Source organism: Sorex araneus, chromosome 3 (genome assembly GCF_027595985.1).
Source record: "Sorex araneus isolate mSorAra2 chromosome 3, mSorAra2.pri, whole genome shotgun sequence".
Classification (NCBI taxonomy): domain Eukaryota; kingdom Metazoa; phylum Chordata; class Mammalia; order Eulipotyphla; family Soricidae; genus Sorex; species Sorex araneus.
The window spans coordinates 190,069,878-190,089,435 of NC_073304.1; the positions used below are offsets into that span (position 1 = coordinate 190,069,878).

The 19,558-nt window shown below is 45.1% G+C and overlaps 1 protein-coding gene across 1 annotated transcript in view; it reads left to right on the top strand.

The window, feature by feature from the left end:
• SHPK (sedoheptulokinase) overlaps positions 1 to 19,558 on the top strand; it is a 33,441-nt gene that overhangs the window by 244 nt on the left and 13,639 nt on the right. The window contains exons 2-5 of the mRNA XM_055133929.1: positions 3,819 to 3,960; positions 16,490 to 16,673; positions 17,218 to 17,370; positions 18,548 to 18,723. Coding sequence (XP_054989904.1) covers positions 3,819 to 3,960; positions 16,490 to 16,673; positions 17,218 to 17,370; positions 18,548 to 18,723 — 655 coding nt within the window. The remainder of the gene's footprint in view (positions 1 to 3,818; positions 3,961 to 16,489; positions 16,674 to 17,217; positions 17,371 to 18,547; positions 18,724 to 19,558) is intronic.

Consider the following 19,558-nt stretch of genomic DNA (forward strand, 5'->3'; position numbering starts at 1 on the left):
GCCTCCAGGAGCCTCCCGAACCCCCTTAGAGAAGGCTCCCGGCCTGCAGCTGCCTGCTGCGGTCTGCTGCAGCTCCCCCTTCCACCCAGGAGCTAGCTTACTCGCTGACACCCATCACCCCACTTTCTGGCCTCTTCCGGGGACCTTGATCGCGGCTCTGTGTGCCAGAACTCTGCCCTTGGGTTTCTGTACCCTAGTCTGCAAGACCTGCCCGCCCGTGTACACGCACATTCAGGCCACCCGGCTCCTCACACCTGGCCTCAAATTTAGGGTTCAGTTTCTTCTCGGGGAGAGTCTGGGTTTTCCTCGGGAAAGCCCCAGCAGAATCGGGCTCTAGCTGCTTTTCCCTTGGTTTTCTTTGCTCCATTCCGGCTCCACACGCCTAGCATGTCCAGAAAGTTCTGAATTCGCTCTGTTCTCAGGGCAGAGTGGAAATGAAAAGGTAGAACCAGGTCTAACTGCTCCACTTTCATTCTCTAGGGGCCAGAATAGGGACTGAGGATTTTAAACACTTGGGCAGCAATGTCCCCCTGCCCCAAAGGCTAAGAAACTGCAGAATAAAGACACCAGGACACATAGTCTTTGGGAGAAAGGCAATAGACATATTAGAAAGATGAAAAGAATAGTTTTGTGTCTTGTGAGTGCTGTAGTGTGGGAATGGAGAATTACACCACAGTGGCTTCTGTTGTGACATGTGTGTTTGGGAAAAGATTATGGATCCTCTGAACTGGAGTCTGTTACACATTTCCTGAAAGAGACAGCTGTATACTCAGTTAATTGAAAACAGAAATTATGGGGACAGAGCTCCAAAGGTTGGGGCACATGCTTCTTCTGGGCCTTAATTTGTTATAGGTGAAATAGGTGGTCCTCAAAGGCCTTTCAGCCAGAGACTTTGGTGTTCTGAGGCGAGCTCCACTCTCCAGAACTTTGCTGTTTACATGTCCACGTAATCTGGATTCCGTGCTTGGGGGTTTAGAGTCCTTGCTTTGCAGGGGATAAGGATTTCTGGAGCTTCGAATTTTCCACAGAGGATTTTAGTACTCTAAAACTGGGGCATCGGGGTATGTGAGAATGATTATTTCATGTTGTGGATGGAATGAAGGCGGAGTAGGGTCTGACTTGGCGTGAGAGAGAGGCGGAAGCATAGCTGGATGACTCAATTTCTCATGCTAATTTGGCATTATAAAGGCAACCTAGGACAATTTCTCTTTCTTTCTTTCTTTCTTTCTTTCTTTCTTTCTTTCTTTCTTTCTTTCTTTCTTTCTTTCTTTCTTTCTTTCTTTCTTTCTTTCTTTCTTTCTTTCTTTCTTTCTTTCTTTTTGCTTTTTTTGGGTCACACCCGGCGATGCACAGGGGTTACTCCTGGCTCTGCACTCCGGAATTACTCCTGGTGGTGCTCAGGGGACCATATGGGATGCTGGGATTTGAACCCGGGTCGGCCGCGTGCAAGGCAAACGCCCTACCCGCTGTGCTATTGCTCCAGCCCCGACAATTTCTCTTTCTTCTTTGGAGGATTGGGCCACACGGAGCAGTGCTCAGGGTTTATTCTTGGCTCTGTGCTCAGGGTTCACTCTTGGCAGTGCTCAGGGGAACATGTGGGGTGCTGAGGATCGAACCTGGGTCAGCCGCCTGGAAGGCAAGCGCCATACCTGCTGAACTCTCTTTCCAGTCCTCCAACTTGTCTTAAACGTATAAATTTGCTTAAATTACCAAATGTCTCTGAATTCCTTAGGGACAAATATTACTTACACCGGGGCAGGGGCGATGATTCAAAGGGCTGGAGGGTGCCCTTCACATGTTAAACTCTCCCTGTTTTGGGGTTCCGTCTCTGCCACTGCGTAATCACTGAGCACCACCACCAGGTGCACTACCCCTCTGTCCTAATTAAAACCAAATCAAATAAATATTACACAAGGATGACTCTTTTTTTTTTTTTTTTTGGTTTTTGGGTCACACCTGGCGATGCACAGGGGTTACTCCTGGCTCTTCACTCAGGAATTACCCCTGGCGGTGCTCAGGGGACCATATGGGATGCTGGGATTCGAACCCGGGTCGGCCGCGTGCAAGGCAAACGCCCTACCCGCTGTGCTATCGCTCCAGCCCCCAAGGATGACTCTTTTAAAGACATATATTTAATTATCTTCCCACTTTAAAATTCACTTTTCATCAAGAAAAACAGCGATGTCATTTGGGTTACTTTTCAGTTCCTATTTTTTGTTACTGATTTTATTAGGGTACCAAACTTAGAGACATCTACTGGGATAGGGTGTGATTTGGGCATCATATTCCTAGTCTCTTACAGGAACTTTGTAGATTTAAAGAGGCGGTGAGCGAACCTAAATTTCTGTTTTAAAAAATATTTTCTCCCCCTTCCCTTCCCTTTGTTGTTATTCTTTTTTTTTTTCTTTTTGGGTCACACCTGGAGATGCACAGGGGTTACTCCTGGCTCTGCACTCAGGAATTACTCCTGGCAGTGCTCAGGGGACCGTATGGGATGCTGGGAATCAAACCTGGGTCGGCCGCGTGCAAGGCAAACACCCTACCCACTGTGCGATATATCGCTCCAGCCCCCTGTTGTTATTCTTGTAATGTATATGTATACGTGCGTTGAACACACATTTGACTGTGGTGCTTGCGTATTTAGTTGTGGAGCTCAGTGACTGGGGGATGAGGAAAATCTGGTTGAAATGCTCTCACACTCAGCCAGATGGTCACCAGGGGTCCCTGTGGTTGTGCATCCCTATAGGCACCACACCACTACAGTCGCACATGTGCCCACCAGGTTTGTCAATCTCTTTATTGTGCTCTCTCCATACAGCAATCATACATGTGTTTGTCAGGGGCCTCATTCCTGACCTTGGTGCTTGAACCTGCCCACTAGGGGGCGAATGCACTTATGTTGTGACGCTTGAACATACCTTGAGTGTGGTGTTTATACCCTTGCCATCTCCAGGTGCCAGAGAGCCAGTACACGACTGAGCTCAGTGCACATAGACCTCACTGGGGTCTCACAGCCCAAAGTTTTTTTAAAAAAAAAGCACTTAAAATTATGAAAAATTTAAATAACCTAGGCATTGAGCAATAGCATAGTGGGTAGGGCATTTGCCTTGCACGTGGCCAACCCGGGTTTGATTCCTTTGTCCCTCTCGGAGAGCCTGGCCACCTACTGAGAGTATCCTGCCCGCACGGTAGAGCCTGGCAAGCTACCCATGGTATATTCAATATGCCAAAAACAGTAACAAGTCTCACAATGGAGACGTTATTGGTGCCCACTCGAGCAAGTCGATGAACAATGGGATGACAGTGACAGTGCTACAGTGCTAAGGTATTGTGATTTGTAATATTGTTAATGAAAGGGTGTCTTGCACAAACCTTCCAACACCACACCCTCCACAGGTGTTCTTCCAAGGCAGTTGCTTTAGCAACTGCTGGATCCCTTCCTTGGCCCCAAGTTGAAAATTTCTTGTTTGCCTACTGTTGAAGTTACTGACGGTTCGTGAGGTCACGAGCAGTGCTTTTCTCAGCTCATACAGAGGAGGGCACAGTGGAGGGCAGAATCTGAGCCATCCCTGCAGCAGCACCTGGAGAGTGAGATGTGCAGCCACATCCCTCCTCTGGCCCCGTTGGGAGTGGTGGAGACCCTCAATGCTGTTTCTTGTCCAGGTCAGCCAGCAGGTCCCAGAAAGTGGCTGGGGGTGGGGGAGGACTTAGTTGTATAGTCACCACCCAGAAAATCCCTAGATGCCTCTGGACTCCTCTCCCCCACCCCCCGCTCCGATTGTATGTGCCCCTGCTAATGTGTCCTTTTCTGGTTTCAGGGCCGGGAGCAGAATGTGAGTCAAATCATCCAAGCCCTAAATGAATGCCTGGATGCCCTTCCCCGGGAGCACCTCCAGAAAGTCTGTGGCATCGGTGTGTCAGGCCAGATGCATGGAATCATGTTTTGGAAAACAGGACAAGGTATGTTGGGCTCTGCGATGATCACATGACGTTTCTCATCACTTTGGAACTAGAATAGTGCTGCAGGTTCCTGGGAAGAGTCACATTGTCCTGTGGGAGAACAGAAGGGTCTTTCTACCTCTTGTATTGTGTGCATGATTTGTGCCTCATGGGATGATTTTACTCACACGTTTTTGGGAAAGAGTGAGTGGTGTTTGATTCTCTGTGGTATTGCTTTTCCATTTTTTTTTTTGGTTTTTCCAGTTTTCTCTTTATCAGATCAGCAGTTCAGAGCAGCAGTACCAGAGACCACCAAAAGATTAGTGTAGCTGAAGGAGTTACCAGGAAACTTGGATTTGAGCAGCAATTGTGTATTTAAGATCATCACAGATGTTTGTATTAATTAATTTTTGGGGGGTGCAGAGGACACACCTGTCAATGCTCAGGGATTATTCCTGGTTCTGTGCTCAGAAATTACTCCTGGTGGTGATTGGGGGAACTATATGAGATGTCATGGATTGACCCAGATTGGCCACATGTAAGTCAAATGCCCTACCTGCTGTACCATCGCTTCAGCCTCAAATGTTTGTGATTTTTAAACTCCAAGTCATTGTTTTCTCATGGGATCCAGTGCTCAGCACTGTTTGCTCAGCTTCTGTCAGTGCAGAGGTGACCTGCTTTGTTTGGGCTCCAGGTGGAGAATGCAGCCAGGAAAAGAGCAATGAACACTAATATGCCAGATCCTGGGCCAAGGACATTACCTATGTGAGCTCATCAGAACTTTCCCAACAGCTTTATGATGTAGGTTATGTAGCTCTCCCCACTGTGCAGAGAAGCGGAGGTTCAGAGAGGTTAGAATAATATGCTCAGGGGAAGATGGTAGGAAGCAGTGACTCCAGCTTTGAATCCAAGTCTGTCTGACTTCAGATTCTTCGCTTTCAAAGGCCTCTGGGCAGGTCAGTGCTATAAGAGGGCATAATGGCTCTCTGAAATGAGCAACTTGCACACGATATCCAAAGAATGATCGGGTTCCTGTGAAGAATTGTGAGTTCTCTGTTATGACAAGCATTACAACTTTTTTGTTTTGTTTTGTTTTTGGGTCACTCCTGGCAATGCACATGGGTTACTCCTGGCTCATGCACTCAGGAATCACTCCTGGCAGTGCTCGGGGAACCATATGGGATGCTGGGAATCAAATCCGGGTTGGCTGCATGCAAGGCAAATGCCCTACCTGCTGTACTATTGCTCCAGTTCAAGCATTACAAATTTTTTTCTTTTTGCTTTTTCGGTCACACCTGGCGGTGCACAAGGGTTACTCCTGGCTCTGCACTCAGGAATCGCCCCTGGCGGTTGCTCAGGGGACCATATGGGATGCTGGGAATCGAACTCAGTTTGGCCGCATGCAAGGCAAACGCCCTACCCGCTGGGCTATCACTCCAGCCCCCAAGCATTACAACTTTTAAAAAATTATAAAATCTCTGTAGTAGGTAGGACTCTTGTCTTGCATGCTGATCTGGCTCAGTTCCCAGAACTGCATGTGTCCTCCTGCCAGGAGTGAAATCCCTATACACAGAGCCTTGAGTAAGTCCTGAGCATGGCATAAACCAAAATTAAACCAAACCAACTCCCCCCTCAAACACAAGCAAAACTAGAGACATAAAAGTAGGGAGAATAGTCTTATGAACCAGCATAAACCTATGTTCCAGCGTTAGTAATATCAGCATTTGACTGCAGGTGTTTTTTATTGTTTTAGGGCCACACCTAGAGGTGCTCAGGGCTTACTCCTGGCTCTGTGCTCAGGGATAATTCCTGGAGGGGCTTGGGGACCATATGGGTTGCTGAAGATTGAACCCAGATAGACTGCATGTGAGGCGAATACCCTACAATAGCACTGTGCTATTGCTCCAGGCTCCCTCCGTGTTTTAAGCTGAAGTTGGATGGTTTCCTAGGAAGGTGGAGGCTTCCAGTTAGAAGATCTGAACATTGCATTTACCCCTTTTTCCAGGAAACTCAATGCTTTTGAATCCCTGGTGCCAAGTGAGTGGTGATTTGCCTGTCAGTACTAGGGCAAGGACTAGTGCTGAATTCTTTGATTCTCCCCAGGATGGGCCTGGACAACTGTAGAAACAGGCTGTCTTTGATCCTAAGCATTGTCAGGAGTGATTGTTGAATACAGAGCCAGGAGTAAGCCCTGAGCACCCAAACAAACAAACAACAAAACAAAATGCAAGGGGAAAAAAAACCCCCAAATACAAGTATCACTGGCTTGCCAGGAAGATATTACAGAAGGAAGGCACTTTCCTGCCTTCCATGTGCCTGATTCAACTTTGATACCTGATACCACATATGGTCCCTCAAGCACTGCCAGGAGTAGCCCCAAATGCAGCTAAGTGTGACCTGAATTTTACAACTACGAAAAAATATATTTAAAATATAGTATGTAAGGTGCTTGCCCAGCTGACCTGGGATCAATCCCTGGCCCTTCAAATGGTCCCTTGAACACGACCAGGAGTTATCCCTAAGAACAGAGCCAGGAGTAAGCCCTAAGCGCTGCTGGATGTGATCCAACAACAAACAAAAAATATTTAAAAAATAGTCTTTCTCTTCTCTCCTTCTCTCTCTGTCTGTCTGTCTCTCTATCTTTCTTTGTCTCTCTGTCTCTCTTTGTCTCTGTCTCTCTTTTTCTGTGTCTCTCTCTGTGTCTGTCTCTCTCTCAGTGGGGATTGATCCCAGGTCCTTCACACATGCAAGGCCAGTGCTCTTCTGCTGAGCCACATCCTGGCATGTTTTTTCCTCTTGTCTGTTATCAGGCCAATTGGGACCACAGGAGCTACTTGACTCCAAGCAGTTGGAGCAGAAGGTCAGTTGGAGTGTTAGAGTTGACCTGTTCGAAGAGTTTAGGTTGTAAAAGCCTTTTAAACTCCTTAATTTTGCTTTAATGAGAATAAATGTCCTTTTAATACTAAAACCTGTCCCAGAGAGGACAGCAGAGATCTAATGATTGTGGTTTGGTTGACTGCCTTCCTATCTGCCTGTCTCCTGGACTTTGTAGCAACCACACAAACCATCTCTACATCATCGGAGAAGGATGCTTAATATTTTATTGTCCCAGCCCACCTCCTGTCTTTTTTTGTTTTCTGTTTCTGGGAATGGAAGGGAGCCATCGCTTGATGATGATGATACCAGCCTAGCAGAGTCGAATAAAGTCATCTTCGAGATCAAGTTGTTCTGATTTTTAATGGTGGTCTTAATTCAGTTTGGTTTCAGTATTTACAAGATACAAGGCTGTGCTGTGCCCCGTGGGAGACATAGAGACTAGCAGATGAATCCCCCCATTTTCCAGGATACACTTATGGCAGTTGGCATGGCCGGGCACCAGTAACCAGAGTGGAGAGCTAAGTGCTTCAGCGAGTGTTCAGGGGAGCCAATTGGAGGAGAGGAGGGGGAGTGTCTTCTGAGAGGCCTGTGGTCACACCTGTTTCCAAATTCCATTTTCAGGCTCAGTATTAGCAGGAGAGCAGTGGGGATCATAAAGCAAAGCTAAAAGGCCAGAAGTAGATGAGCGAAAAGGCTTTTGTAGTGTGCAGTAGACAAAGGATGAACTTGGGTACAAATAAAGATCCAATAACAAAGAAAGGGCAAATGGCCCTGTGGGAAAAATGGGCTTGGAGAGGCAGACAGTTTCTAGAGGAGGAAATATAAATGACTAATAAGAATATGAGAAGATGATCAGTGGCATTAAGGATTAGGGAAATGCAGATGAAAACAAGGAGAAGCAATTTTCTCATCACTAGATTCTAAGAAATCAGCTTTGATGATGTCAAAACTTGGCAAAGGGGACAAAAAATTGATTATTTTTAATGCTTCTGCTGCTAGAATGAATTAGCATAGCCAATTTGGAGAGCAATTTGTTGGATCTTATTAAAAATAAGTTTGCTGTTATGACTCAGCAGCTCTACTAGTTGGAATCTGTTTAGGAGAAATACTTTGACATGTGTGTGCTTAAGAAAGCATACTCCTTTACAGTGTGCTTGCTTAGTGTAATAGAACAGTGACATTTATCTATAAGGGATTGATTAAATGTTGGTATACCCATGCTGTAGAATGACAAATAGTAATTAAAAAGAATAAGATTCATGCATATTGACTCAGAACATTTGTTTGAGTGCTATAAACAACCCCAACAAAACTAATGACAGCACAGTCCTCTTTGTTTTTTTAAAAACAGACAAGACCATGACTACTGGAATAAACTAAACCAAAAAATGTAATAAAGTGTTGAAAGTGTGAATTTATTTATTATAAGTATTTGATTTTATTTATTGGGGGTGATGGTTTGGGCCATATCCAGTGTTGCTCAGGGCTTGCTCCTGTCTCTATGCTCAGGGATCACTCCTGGTGGGTCTGGGGACCATATGGGTGCTGGGAATTGAGCCTGGGTCTGTCGCATGCAAGGCAAGCACCTTACCTGATATACTATCTCTCTCCTATCAATGTGATCAATTTAGACCCAGCAAATGCTTAGTGATAAGAGATGATAAGTCTTTGTTGGAGACAACCAGGCAGACCTTTTGCTTTATCTGTAATAGCTGAACATTTTATATGCAAATCACATTTACTGTGAATTTAAAAAGTAAATATACCAATTTTTGCTAAATTTAGACTCAGTAATAGCAGGAGAGCAGTGAAAGAAGAAAAAAGTTTAAAAAATTATTATTTGGACTAGACTACCTAAATTTGAATCCTGGTTCTACTAGCTGTGTGACCTTAGGCAAAAGTTTCTGACGTGGTACTTCATTTTTCTTATGCATAGTTAGGGATAGTGCTCACAAAAAGAATACAGAGAGATCAGGGAGATAAAATGAATTAATATTTTTAAGGTATATACCTGATATATAGTAAAGACTGCCCCCTTAAAAAGATAATAGCTTGGGGCTGGAGCAATAACACAGCGGGTAGGGCGTTTGTCTTGCATGCGGCCAACCCAGGTTCGATTCCCAGCATCCCATATGGTCCCCTGAGCACCTCCAGGGGTAATTCCTGAGTGCAGAGCCAGGAAGAAACCCCTGTCCATCGCCGGGTGTGATCCAAAAAAAAAAAAAAAAAGATAATACCCAAGTGTGTGTGTGGAGGGGGTGGAGAAAATGAGTCTAATATTTTTTAAAATGGATCAAGAAAATTTTGAAGCATATAAAAAGGGTAAAAAAGCTTCAGAGATCCAGTTTAAAGTCTGGGATAAGAATTCCAGCTTTAGGGGATCAGAGAGACAGCTCAACACTGTGGAGCTCAGGCTTTGTATGCAGCATGCCAGGTATATCAGCACCTCCAGTTGTAGCTTCAAACCAAAAAGAATCCAGGCTTTAGGGTCATCAGGATAACACAGGGTGCTTAACCCCTGCAGAGGAGGCCCAGGTTCATCCCTGACACAGCATGGTTCCCATCCAGCACAGAGCAGGGATTGGCCTTGAGCACTACCAGTGTATGGCCCCCAAACCAAGAACAAACTAAAGAAAGACTCCCAGCTCTAGTGGAAACGTAGTGGTGGTGGTAATAGTGAAGTGCTCTCCTGCTATTACTCAGTCTGAATTTAGCAAAAATTGGTATATTTTAATTTTTAAAAATTATACAGTAAATGTGATTTGCATATAGAATGTTCAGCTATTACAGACAAAGCAATAGGTCTTCCCCAACGAAGACTCATCACTTCTTATTATTGAGTATTTGCTGGGTCTAAAGTGATCGTATCGGGACCAAAGAGATAGAATAGCAGGTAAAGTGCTTGCCTTGCTTGTGGCAGACCCAGGCTCAGTCCCTCTCCTTTCCTATGCACAGCCCCCACAGCCTCTTCTAGAGGAACCCTGATGTGCTTGAGTTGCCTGCATTTATTACATGTCTCGTTGCTGCCACAGGTACCCTGCTCTGCTTCCTTGCTCTGACTTGTGGCAGTCAAAGGCTTCCAGCGGGATCTGCACCGGTTTTTGTTTCTGACTTAGTTGTCAGTTGGTCTGACAAATAGTTTTATTTTTCCAGTCTAGGCAGGTGTAAAGAGGTTGGAAAACTGCACATGAAGACACTAGTTCAGTTCCCCAGCACCCCATATGGCCCTCTGAGCCCTTCTAGTAGTGATCCCTGAGCACAGAGCCAGGAGTAAGGCCTGAGCACCGCCAAGTATGGGCCAAAAATTAACGAAAAAAACAAGTTGAGAAATACTATTAATCTCTATTAGCAGATTAAATGTATTATTTTTTATTTTAATTTTTAAATTAAGATACCACGAGTTGCAAAGTTATTTGTAGTTAAGTTTTAGGCATACTATGTTTTGATAGTATGAACAAGTAGTGTCAACTTCCTTCTACCAGTATCCCAGGTTCCCACCTACCTCCCCACTTCTACCCTCTAGCCTGCTGTTAATGGGAATTTATAAGACTAACAAAATCCCATGGAGCCTTTGTCCTTTGCCCTTTGCCCTGTTTGTGGGTCTGCAATGTGAGTCCTCAGAGCTATCTCCCCAGACTCCATATAGTCTCTTTTCACATTGTCCAAAAGGCATGTGATTTATGCAGGTTTTCAAACTCCAGTTTGGGACTTAGTTATGGTAGAAGGGAAGTGGGGATCATAACACAAGATTCAAAGAAAAATCAAACTAGAGAGAGTAGTTGCTGATGGATATAGATACATTTAAAGAACGAATAACAAAAGAAGGACAAATGACCTTGTGGGAAAATGGGCCAAGGATATGGAGAGGCGTGATTTCTCATGTCCTCTAGTTGCTTTCATTTGGACTTTCTCAGAATTTCTCTTGTTACCATTGACCCCCCTTCCAACAGTCTCACACTGTTTCCTTCCCTTCTATAAATTTCTTTTTTTTTGGGGGGGGGGGTAACTCCCGTGATACTCAGGAGTTACTCCTGGATCTGCACTCAGGAATCAGTCCTGGTGGTGCTTGGGGGACCTTATGGGATGCTGGCAATTGAATCTGGGTTGGCCATGTGCAAGGCAACTGCCCAGCCCTCTGTACTATAGCTCAGGCCCCAAGTTTCTCCATAACAACTGTGTATTTGCTTGTTTACATTGTATCTTTATCCCTAGTATATAGCTTTCATGGAGGTAGTGACTTTTTCTTGCTAGGCTTTTCTAGGGGCTGGAGCGATAGCACAGCGGTTGGGCTTTCACCTTTCACTCGGCTGACCCATGTTCGATTCCTCCGCCCCTCTTTGGAGAGCCCAGCAAGCTACCGAGAGTATGGAGCCCGCATAGCAGAGCTTGGCAAGCTACCCATGTGTATTGGATATGCCAAAAACAGTTAACAATAAGTCTCTCAATGCGAGACGTTACTGGTGCCCGCTCAGACAAATCGATGAGCAATGGGATGACAGTGACAGTACAGTGACAGAGGTTTTTCTAGACTAAATGACTAAAATATATTAGATACTCAGTAAATAGATCATTGATTCATCCATTAAAAAACAAGTGGATGTTTCATGACCTGGGGCTCAGCAAGAAGGGCAGCTAAGTCTGTTTTTGGTTCTTCTTGTGCTTAGAGCTCTCAGGTTTCTGGGGCTGTCCTTGGAAAGCAGTTAGTTGCTCAGCCCCTTGAACTCTCTCTGGCCAGATTCTCATCTCATGTTCTTTGATAACTTTGCTGATAAAATTTTTCTCTGATACAAAAGTTACTGATACAGGGCCTGAGAAAGCACAGCCAATAGGGTACTTGCCTTGCACACTGCTGGCCCTGGATTCAATCCCTGACCTCCTGTATCATTCCAGGAGTACCATCAGGAGTGATCCCTGAGTGCAGAGCCAGGAGCAAGTCCTGAGCACTCCTGGGTGTGGCCCAAAATCTAATAAATAAATTTTTAAAAACTTTCTAATAAATTTTCTTTATGTCAGCATTTTTCTTTGTCCTTGTCTTTTTTGGTCATACTTGGTGGTACTCAGGCCTTCTCTGGGCTTTGTGCTTTGGTGTTGCTCCTGGCTATTTAGGGCACTATGTGGTGACAGAGATTGAATCTGGGTTTATCTCCCTGGCCTAATGTAGACATTCTTTCCCCATTCCACTTCAGCGATTATGTTTATATTATAGGGAGATATGGGAAATATCTCAGATGTTGACTAGGATAAGAGGGAACAAAAGATAGGTAGAGAGATATATTCTCTTTCTCAAAGACTGCTGTAAAAGTGTTAGGACCATGAACAGGATGGAGACAGTCACGTTCCATCCCTCTCATTCGTGTAGAGCTTTCACTTTGTGTCAGGTACGATTCTAAATGCTTTACACATGGGAACTCAGTACACACAGCTCCACACAACATGCACAGTATATAACCCAACCCCCAATTCTAACTCTTCTCTTGCTATTACTCTGAGAGTAAAGTGGGCACACAGGAAGAAAAGGTTGCCAGGACCTGGGAAACAGTTACATGCATCCTCTGCTTCTAGACTCCCAGATAGGATTATCACTGAGATCCTGAATGGGTTTGCCTGCTGGCTGTTTCCACCGTTACAGGTTTCAGAGAATTAAAAGAAAAACACCAAGATAAGGGGAGAACAGTTTGAGAAAGACTGGCAGAAGAGGCCTGCTTTGAGTTAGAGTGTGTTTTGACAGTATTTGCCTGGGGCAAGATAGGCTGCTTTGGCTGTGGGAGGAAAAATCTGGAGGTGAACTGCAGGTTCCCTGGAATCTTGGCATCTTTACTTTGGGACAACTAGCACATGTACATTTTTTGTTTGTTTTGGGCCACACTTGGTGGTGCTCAAGGGCTACACCTAAAACACTGTTTAGGGGTCATTTCAGTCCTGATGGCATTTGGGGCACCATGCAGTGTAAAAAATAGAACCTGGGTCTCCTACATTCAAAACATAAACATGAGCTCTTTGAACCTTCTCTTTGGCCCTGTGTGTCTTAACTTCCTTAATATCCATAACCCTATGCATACAACACACAGCATACCTGAACTCAGGTGTCTTCAGGAATAAAAGCAAGGTCTTGGTGTTTCCTCCTCAAAGGGCTGGTGACCTATGATCTAAGGATCCTCTTAACACTGTTACTTCTTGGTGAGCAGAAAAAAATCACCTGTTTTGCGTGGTGGGGATCCCCTAGCTGTGGACTTATTTGCAATTTGCCCCAGAATTCATCCATCTTTCCTGCCTGCTGGGGATGGCAGAGTTTGAGGTCTTGCCTGATAGAGTATATTCTCAGAGACATGAATTCACAGGCCAGGATGGCAAGACATTTGAAAAGCACAACAGTTTCACAAGAACAATGTTTTGCAGGGCTATTTGCAGATCCTATCAGACATGGAAAGATATTTTTTTAAATACTTTTTTTTTCTTTTTTGGTCACAACCAGTGATGTACAGGGGTTACTCCTGGCTCTGCACTCACGAATTACTCCTGGCAATGCTCAGGGGGACCATATGGGATTCTGGGAATCGAACCTGGGTTGGCTGCATGCAAGGCAAATGTCCTACCCACTAGGCTATCACTCTAGCCCCTTTAAACAACTTTTAAATAGATTATACATATGTATATATATACACTAAAAGATATCAAAGGAGGATATTCATAAAGAAGCAATAAGAAGAGAACATAAAAAGAACCAAACACAAATAGTAGGTCTGAAAACATACAGTAGTTTAAATAAATAGCTAAATATAGGCAGTCAGTAGCAGAGTGCACAGAACTGGAAAACAGAATTGAGATTCTGAAGATTCAAATAGAAACTTTAACATCTGAATGATAGGAGACCCAGAAAGGAGAGAATACAAGTGGTAGTGGGAGTATATTTTTGAAGAATTAATGAAGAAAATGTTCTCACAATTGACAAAATTATATGAAATGGCCCAATCTGAAAGCGATTGTGTCAAAGACAACAGAGAAGGAAAACCCTGCTGCTCGTTTAACTCTAGTGAACTGTTTTTTGTTTTAAATATTTTTATTAAAGAATCATGATTTATAAAGATAATGATGATTAAATTTTAGGCACATAATAATTTAACACCAGTCCCCCTACCAGTGTTACCAGATTCCCTCCCCATCCTTACCTTACTCCACCACCTCCCGTTACAAAGTTTCAGTGGTCGCCACTTAGATCTCATGTTTTCAGTCCTATCAAATCTATGTTTTGGGCATGTGACTATACCCCTCATATCACTGGTATAACTGAAGCCCTGATACCTGTTAACCCATTACTTGTTCTCTTCTCCCCTCTTGATTTCTTTCTTTCTCTGTCTCCTCTCTAAACATTGGGGTCAAGGATGATCTAGGCATCCCCCTTTTGCTACAGTACAGTTTCTCATTCAACATTCTGTATTGTATAGATAAATGAGATCATCCTGTGTTTGTCTTTCTTCTGACTTACTTCACTCAACACGGTAACTTCCAGTTCCAAGCATGTTGTAACAAATGGCATGATTTCTTCGTTCCTTATAGCTGCATAGTATTCCATTGTGTATGTATATACACCAACTAGTGAACTTTTTTTTTTTTTTTTTGCTTTTTGGGTCACACCCGGCGATGCACAGGGGTCACTCCTGGCTCATGCACTCAGGAATTACTCCTGGTGGTGCTCGGGGGACCATATGGGATGCTGGGATTCGAACCCGGGTCGGCCGCGTGCAAGGCAAACGCCCTACCCGCTATGCTATCACTCCAGCCCCCCCCCTTTTTTTTTTTTTTTTGGTTTTTGGGTCACACCTGGCGATGCAGAGGGATTACTCCTGGCTCTGCACTCAGGAATTACTCCTGGCGGTGCTCAGGGGACCTTATGGGATGCTGGGATTTGAACCCAGGTCGGCCGCGTGCAAGGCAAACGCCCTACCCGCTATGCTATCACTCCAGCCCCCCAACTAGTGAACTTTTAAGGCTTGTAAAGACATAGATCAAACTCCAAAAGTTGACAGAACAGAATATTAGATCATACATGAGAATGTAAGAAACAAATTGCCATTATACTTTTGTAATTTAGCCTTGTGTGTAAAAAGGATGGAGTTTTAGTTTTTTAGTGCTGTATGCCAGATTACTTCCAAACTCAGTGATTTAAAATAATAACTATTTTTATCATATCTTAGGATTTGTAGGGAAGGAAATAGGGCTGGGAGCAGCTGACAGTTCTTTCACTCTTCATAGGAATGATAAATATTGTTTGGGAATATTTATTTGGTGAACTGCCTGCTGCTATGTTGGGTGAGACCAGAAATTTTGTCAGAGCTGGGAACTGTCTGCCAGACACCTGCATGTGAATTCTATACATGCTGGTATATGTTGGCTTTAGGGCAATTGATGTCTTCTGAGAAGACTAGCAGAAGCAGCAAAGGGTGTCCCTAGCCTGGGGAACCCCAGGATGACTCTGCCACCATGTTCTCTTGGTGAAGGGATTCACTTAGCCAGTCCTAATAAGGAAAGGAGCTAATTAATTAATTAATTAATCAGGCAGGTTTTAGTCCACACACCAGTAGTGCACAGGCCTTACTCCTGGCTCTGTGCTCAGGGATCACTCCTGGCAGTCTTTGGGTTATATGGGGTGCTGGCCATGTGCAAAACATGTGCAAAACAAATGCCCTACCCATTTTACTATTGCTCTGGCCACAGGAAAGGAATAATTTAGATTCAACTTTTCTTGAGAGGAGTAGGAAGGAATTTGTTGTTATCTACCACAATTACACAAATACTGCTATTACATAATATTGAAGAACAGGAACTTAGAATCTAAAATAGTGTGACTGATCAAACTGTTGTTCAAAAATGAGGCTAGGAGGGGCTGGAGCAATAGCCAAGCGGGTAGGGCGTTTACTTTGCACGTGGCGATCCGGGTTCAATTCCCAGCATCCCATATGGTCCCTTGTGCACTGCCAGGGTTGATTTCTGAGTTCAAAGCCAGGAGTAACCCCTGTTCATTGCCAGGGTGACCCAAAAAGCAAAAAAAAAAAAAATGAGGCTAGGAAGAATGTTCTGGGGCCTGCAGATGCTTTGCCATAGAAAGATATCAAGGAACTGGGAGATTGCTCAATAGGCTGGAGTGCATGCTTCACATTCTGGAGCCCTGGGTTTGAGCTCCAGCACTGCATGGTCCCTTGAGCACCATTGGGTGGTGCTGAGTCAGGAGTGGTCCCTAAGTGCCCTCAGGTGTGGCCCAGCCCTCCTCAGATCAAAGGAGAAGGTAAAATACAGTCATAATCATCCAGAATCCAGCATAAATAATATCACCATGATGAAAGTTGGAAGGACAGAGACCAGTGAACTTGAGAGTGTGCGTGCTGAATTTCTTTTATCTTATACAGTAGAGGGAGAAAATACTATTATCTTCAAATGAAAAAGAGGAAACACAGAAGTGGGAGACGTGAGCGATGTGCCCAGGGTCACACGGCTGTGGGTGGTGGAGCCAGGTGGAAGTCAACACAGATGTTCCGATATCAGAGTGTGTGTGTTGGTGGGAATGAAGCACCATCCTGGGTGGGTGTTGAAGTCTGAGCTAGACCCTCAGGGTGGAGCAACGAGGCTTGTGCTGCTCGGATGCTCTTCTAGTTTGGTAATTTATTTTGATTTTTTGCAGGCTGTGACTGGACCAAGCGAGGGCCCAGTCCTGTGTTTGAACCTAGAGCTGTGAGCCACCTGGTGACATGGCAGGATGGCCGGTGCAGCAGCGGGTTCCTGGCTTCGCTGCCGCAGCCAGACTCCCATCTCAGTCTGGCCACAGGGTTTGGCTGTGCAACCATATTCTGGCTTTTGAAAAACAGGTATGGATGTCTATTCTTGAGCCAGCTGCTGGATTTCCAGGGCGTGGAGTGAACAGGGCTGGACCTCTCCCGGCTCAGCACACACATGATACTGTCCCTCAGTCAGTGTGGCCTGGCACAGGGTGTGGTCATTAGCTCTAGATTTGGTTTGGAACTGCTTCCTGTCACTCAGGGCTTTCCATTGGCTGGCGGATTCTAACCCAGAGGGAGGAAAGAGGAACCAGAGAGGGCAGGGGTCTTCTCAAGGTTCACGTGATGAGTTCATGGTGGGGGTGAGGCCTGCTGAGAATGGCTGCCATTCTGCTTTCCCAGGCACTGTGCTTCCTTCACTTTGCCCTCTCTCCTGAAGACTGACTGTGGTCAGCCTTACCTGGAGTAGCCAGGAGAGTGTTGCCCCAGGAAGTCTAGCAATGGGGAAACCACGTAGGTGGCAATCTGGGTCCCACCTACCTATGCCATGTCTTAGTGTCCACTATCATTAGCTGTAGCAATGCTTTGAAGTCTATATTAGATCCCGTTGAACTGTTTTTGGTATGAAAAACAGCCCAGAGTTCCTGAAGTCTTATGATGCAGCTGGCACCATCCATGACTACGTGGTTGCCATGCTTTGTGGCTTGCCAAAACCTCTGATGTCCGACCAGAATGCTGCTAGCTGGGGCTATTTCAACACTCAGAGGCAGAGCTGGAACCTGGAGATGTAAGTATGAGCATGCAGGCGGGCTCGGGTTGAAGAGCAGAATCTCTGGATGAGAGAGCTTCAGGCAGGCTTTTCAATTTGGGATTAGGAGAGGATCCCCCAGAGGTCAACTCCAGTTGTGTCCTGTCTGTTCCAGTTGTTCTTGCTGGCAGCCCCTGGGGAGGGCTGCACCACCCACTTCGTGCCATCCTGCTCCATCCTCAGAGCAGGCTCCCTCGGCCTCTGTGGCCTCAGGTGCAGTCCATGGATTTCAAAGAAGGAAGGACTCTTGTTCTCTAGTATATTTTAAAATAAGAGTAAGGAATGCAAGGTGTAGGCTGAAGGATGTCTTTGAAGTACTTTTTAAATAATCATTTACCTTTTCAGGTCCAGAGTCTGGTGTCCTATAAGTTCACTTTCTTCAGGGCCTAAATTCTGAGTTGTATAATAAACTCCTGATAGTTCAGGTAAAGGACTTTCTAGCATGTTTTATAAAATTGATAGCCCATTGTTCACTAACTCTGAGCGGTGAAGGTGTTTGGTATTTGTCCCAAAGCTAGGATTTAACTTTGGTTTGGTTTGTGCTAACCAGTAGTAAGTTTGCGCTGAAATGCCTACTGTCTCCCTTTGAGAAATATTTTCCTTGGAACACCAGAAGCTGAATGCTGCTATCTCCCTTTTACCTAATCCTTTCCAATTACCCTGGCTTAAGCTACTTGTTTCTTCCCTGTCAGGTCAACCTCAAATGTTTGAAAGTCAGTTTTCACTCTTTTAAATAATCTAAGCCTGCAGGGCTGGAGAGATAGTACAGGGGCTAAGGTGACTGAGGCTGATCCTGATTTGATTCCCCAACACATGGTCCTCCAAGCATGCCTGGGAACAGCCCTAGAAGTCCTGGAGCTCCTGGGTGGGATGGGGGTGTGCAGGGTGGCCTGGGAAATCCCTGACCCCACAGGGCCCATCCTCAGCCCTCACATGCCAGGAGTGGCCCTTGGGCTCCTGGTATCTCCTAAAATCCCAGACCAAGCCTGTTATTCTTGATTTTGAAAGCATTCAAGAGGTCCCTCAGTGGAAATACTAAAGTCCGTTCCCCCTTCCTCTGTGCATCCTTGAGAACTTTCTTTTGCTGTGTTTTCTGGAAACGACAAAGCGGAAACCCCAGCAAGAGCTAAATGTGGTGTCCACTTCTGCCTTACAGACTGAGGACCTCTGGCTTTCCTGTCCACCTGCTCCCTGACATCGCTGAGCCTGGCAGTGTGGCAGGCAGAACTTCCCAAGCCTGGTTTGAAATCCCCCAGGGCACTCCAGTGGGCGTGGCCCTGGGCGATCTCCAGGCCTCTGTCTATTCCTGTATGACCCATAGGACAGACGCAGGTAAGTCTTTCTTTGTTCACTCCTCAGATGTTTACCAAAGCCCCTTAAGCCCCAACTCTGTATGAGGGGCTGAGGGCACAGACAATAGCTGTAGCAATCTGTATCCAGTTATTTTATGAAGATGAAATATAACCTTATCCTATGCTCCAGGAGTTTACAAAGTAAAATTTTTGTTTTATTTTGCTTTTGGCCTGTACCCAGAGATTGTTAGGGTTACTCCTCGCTCTGTGAGGAGAAAACATGGGGCAGCTGTGTGCAAGGCAAGTGCCCTACCTACTGTACTATCCCTCCGGTCAATAGCTGTGCTCAGGAATTACTACTGGTGGTGTTGCAGGGGCCATATGGGATGTTGGGGATTGAACCCGGTATACCACATGCAAGTCAAGGCCTTACTTGCTGTACTATCACTCTTGTCCCCAGGAGCTTATAATTTTTGAGGGCATATTCTGTCCTTCATCAAGGTTTGTGTTTTTCTTCAGGGTCAGGTGGAGGAATGCCTCTTTAGTAGGCTGGTTTTCTTGTGATTTTGTAGCCAAGTAAATAAGTAAAACAAGGTTTGCATTATTGTGTGTCAATGAAAATTTTATCAGATCTTATTACAAATATAGACTCTCTTCTGTGTTTGTGGGAATGGTCCTAGCTAGGCTGAGGCAACAGTGCAGGATAGGACATGGCAAACTTTTCCTACAAAGGGTCAACTGGCTTAGGCTTTGTGGACAGTATGATTTCAGTTGAAACTACTTAACTAGGGTGGAGCATGGAAACAACCAAAGCAACCAAAACAACCAATTCATTCATGAATGAATTGGCCAGGGCTGTGTCCTAAGGCAACTTT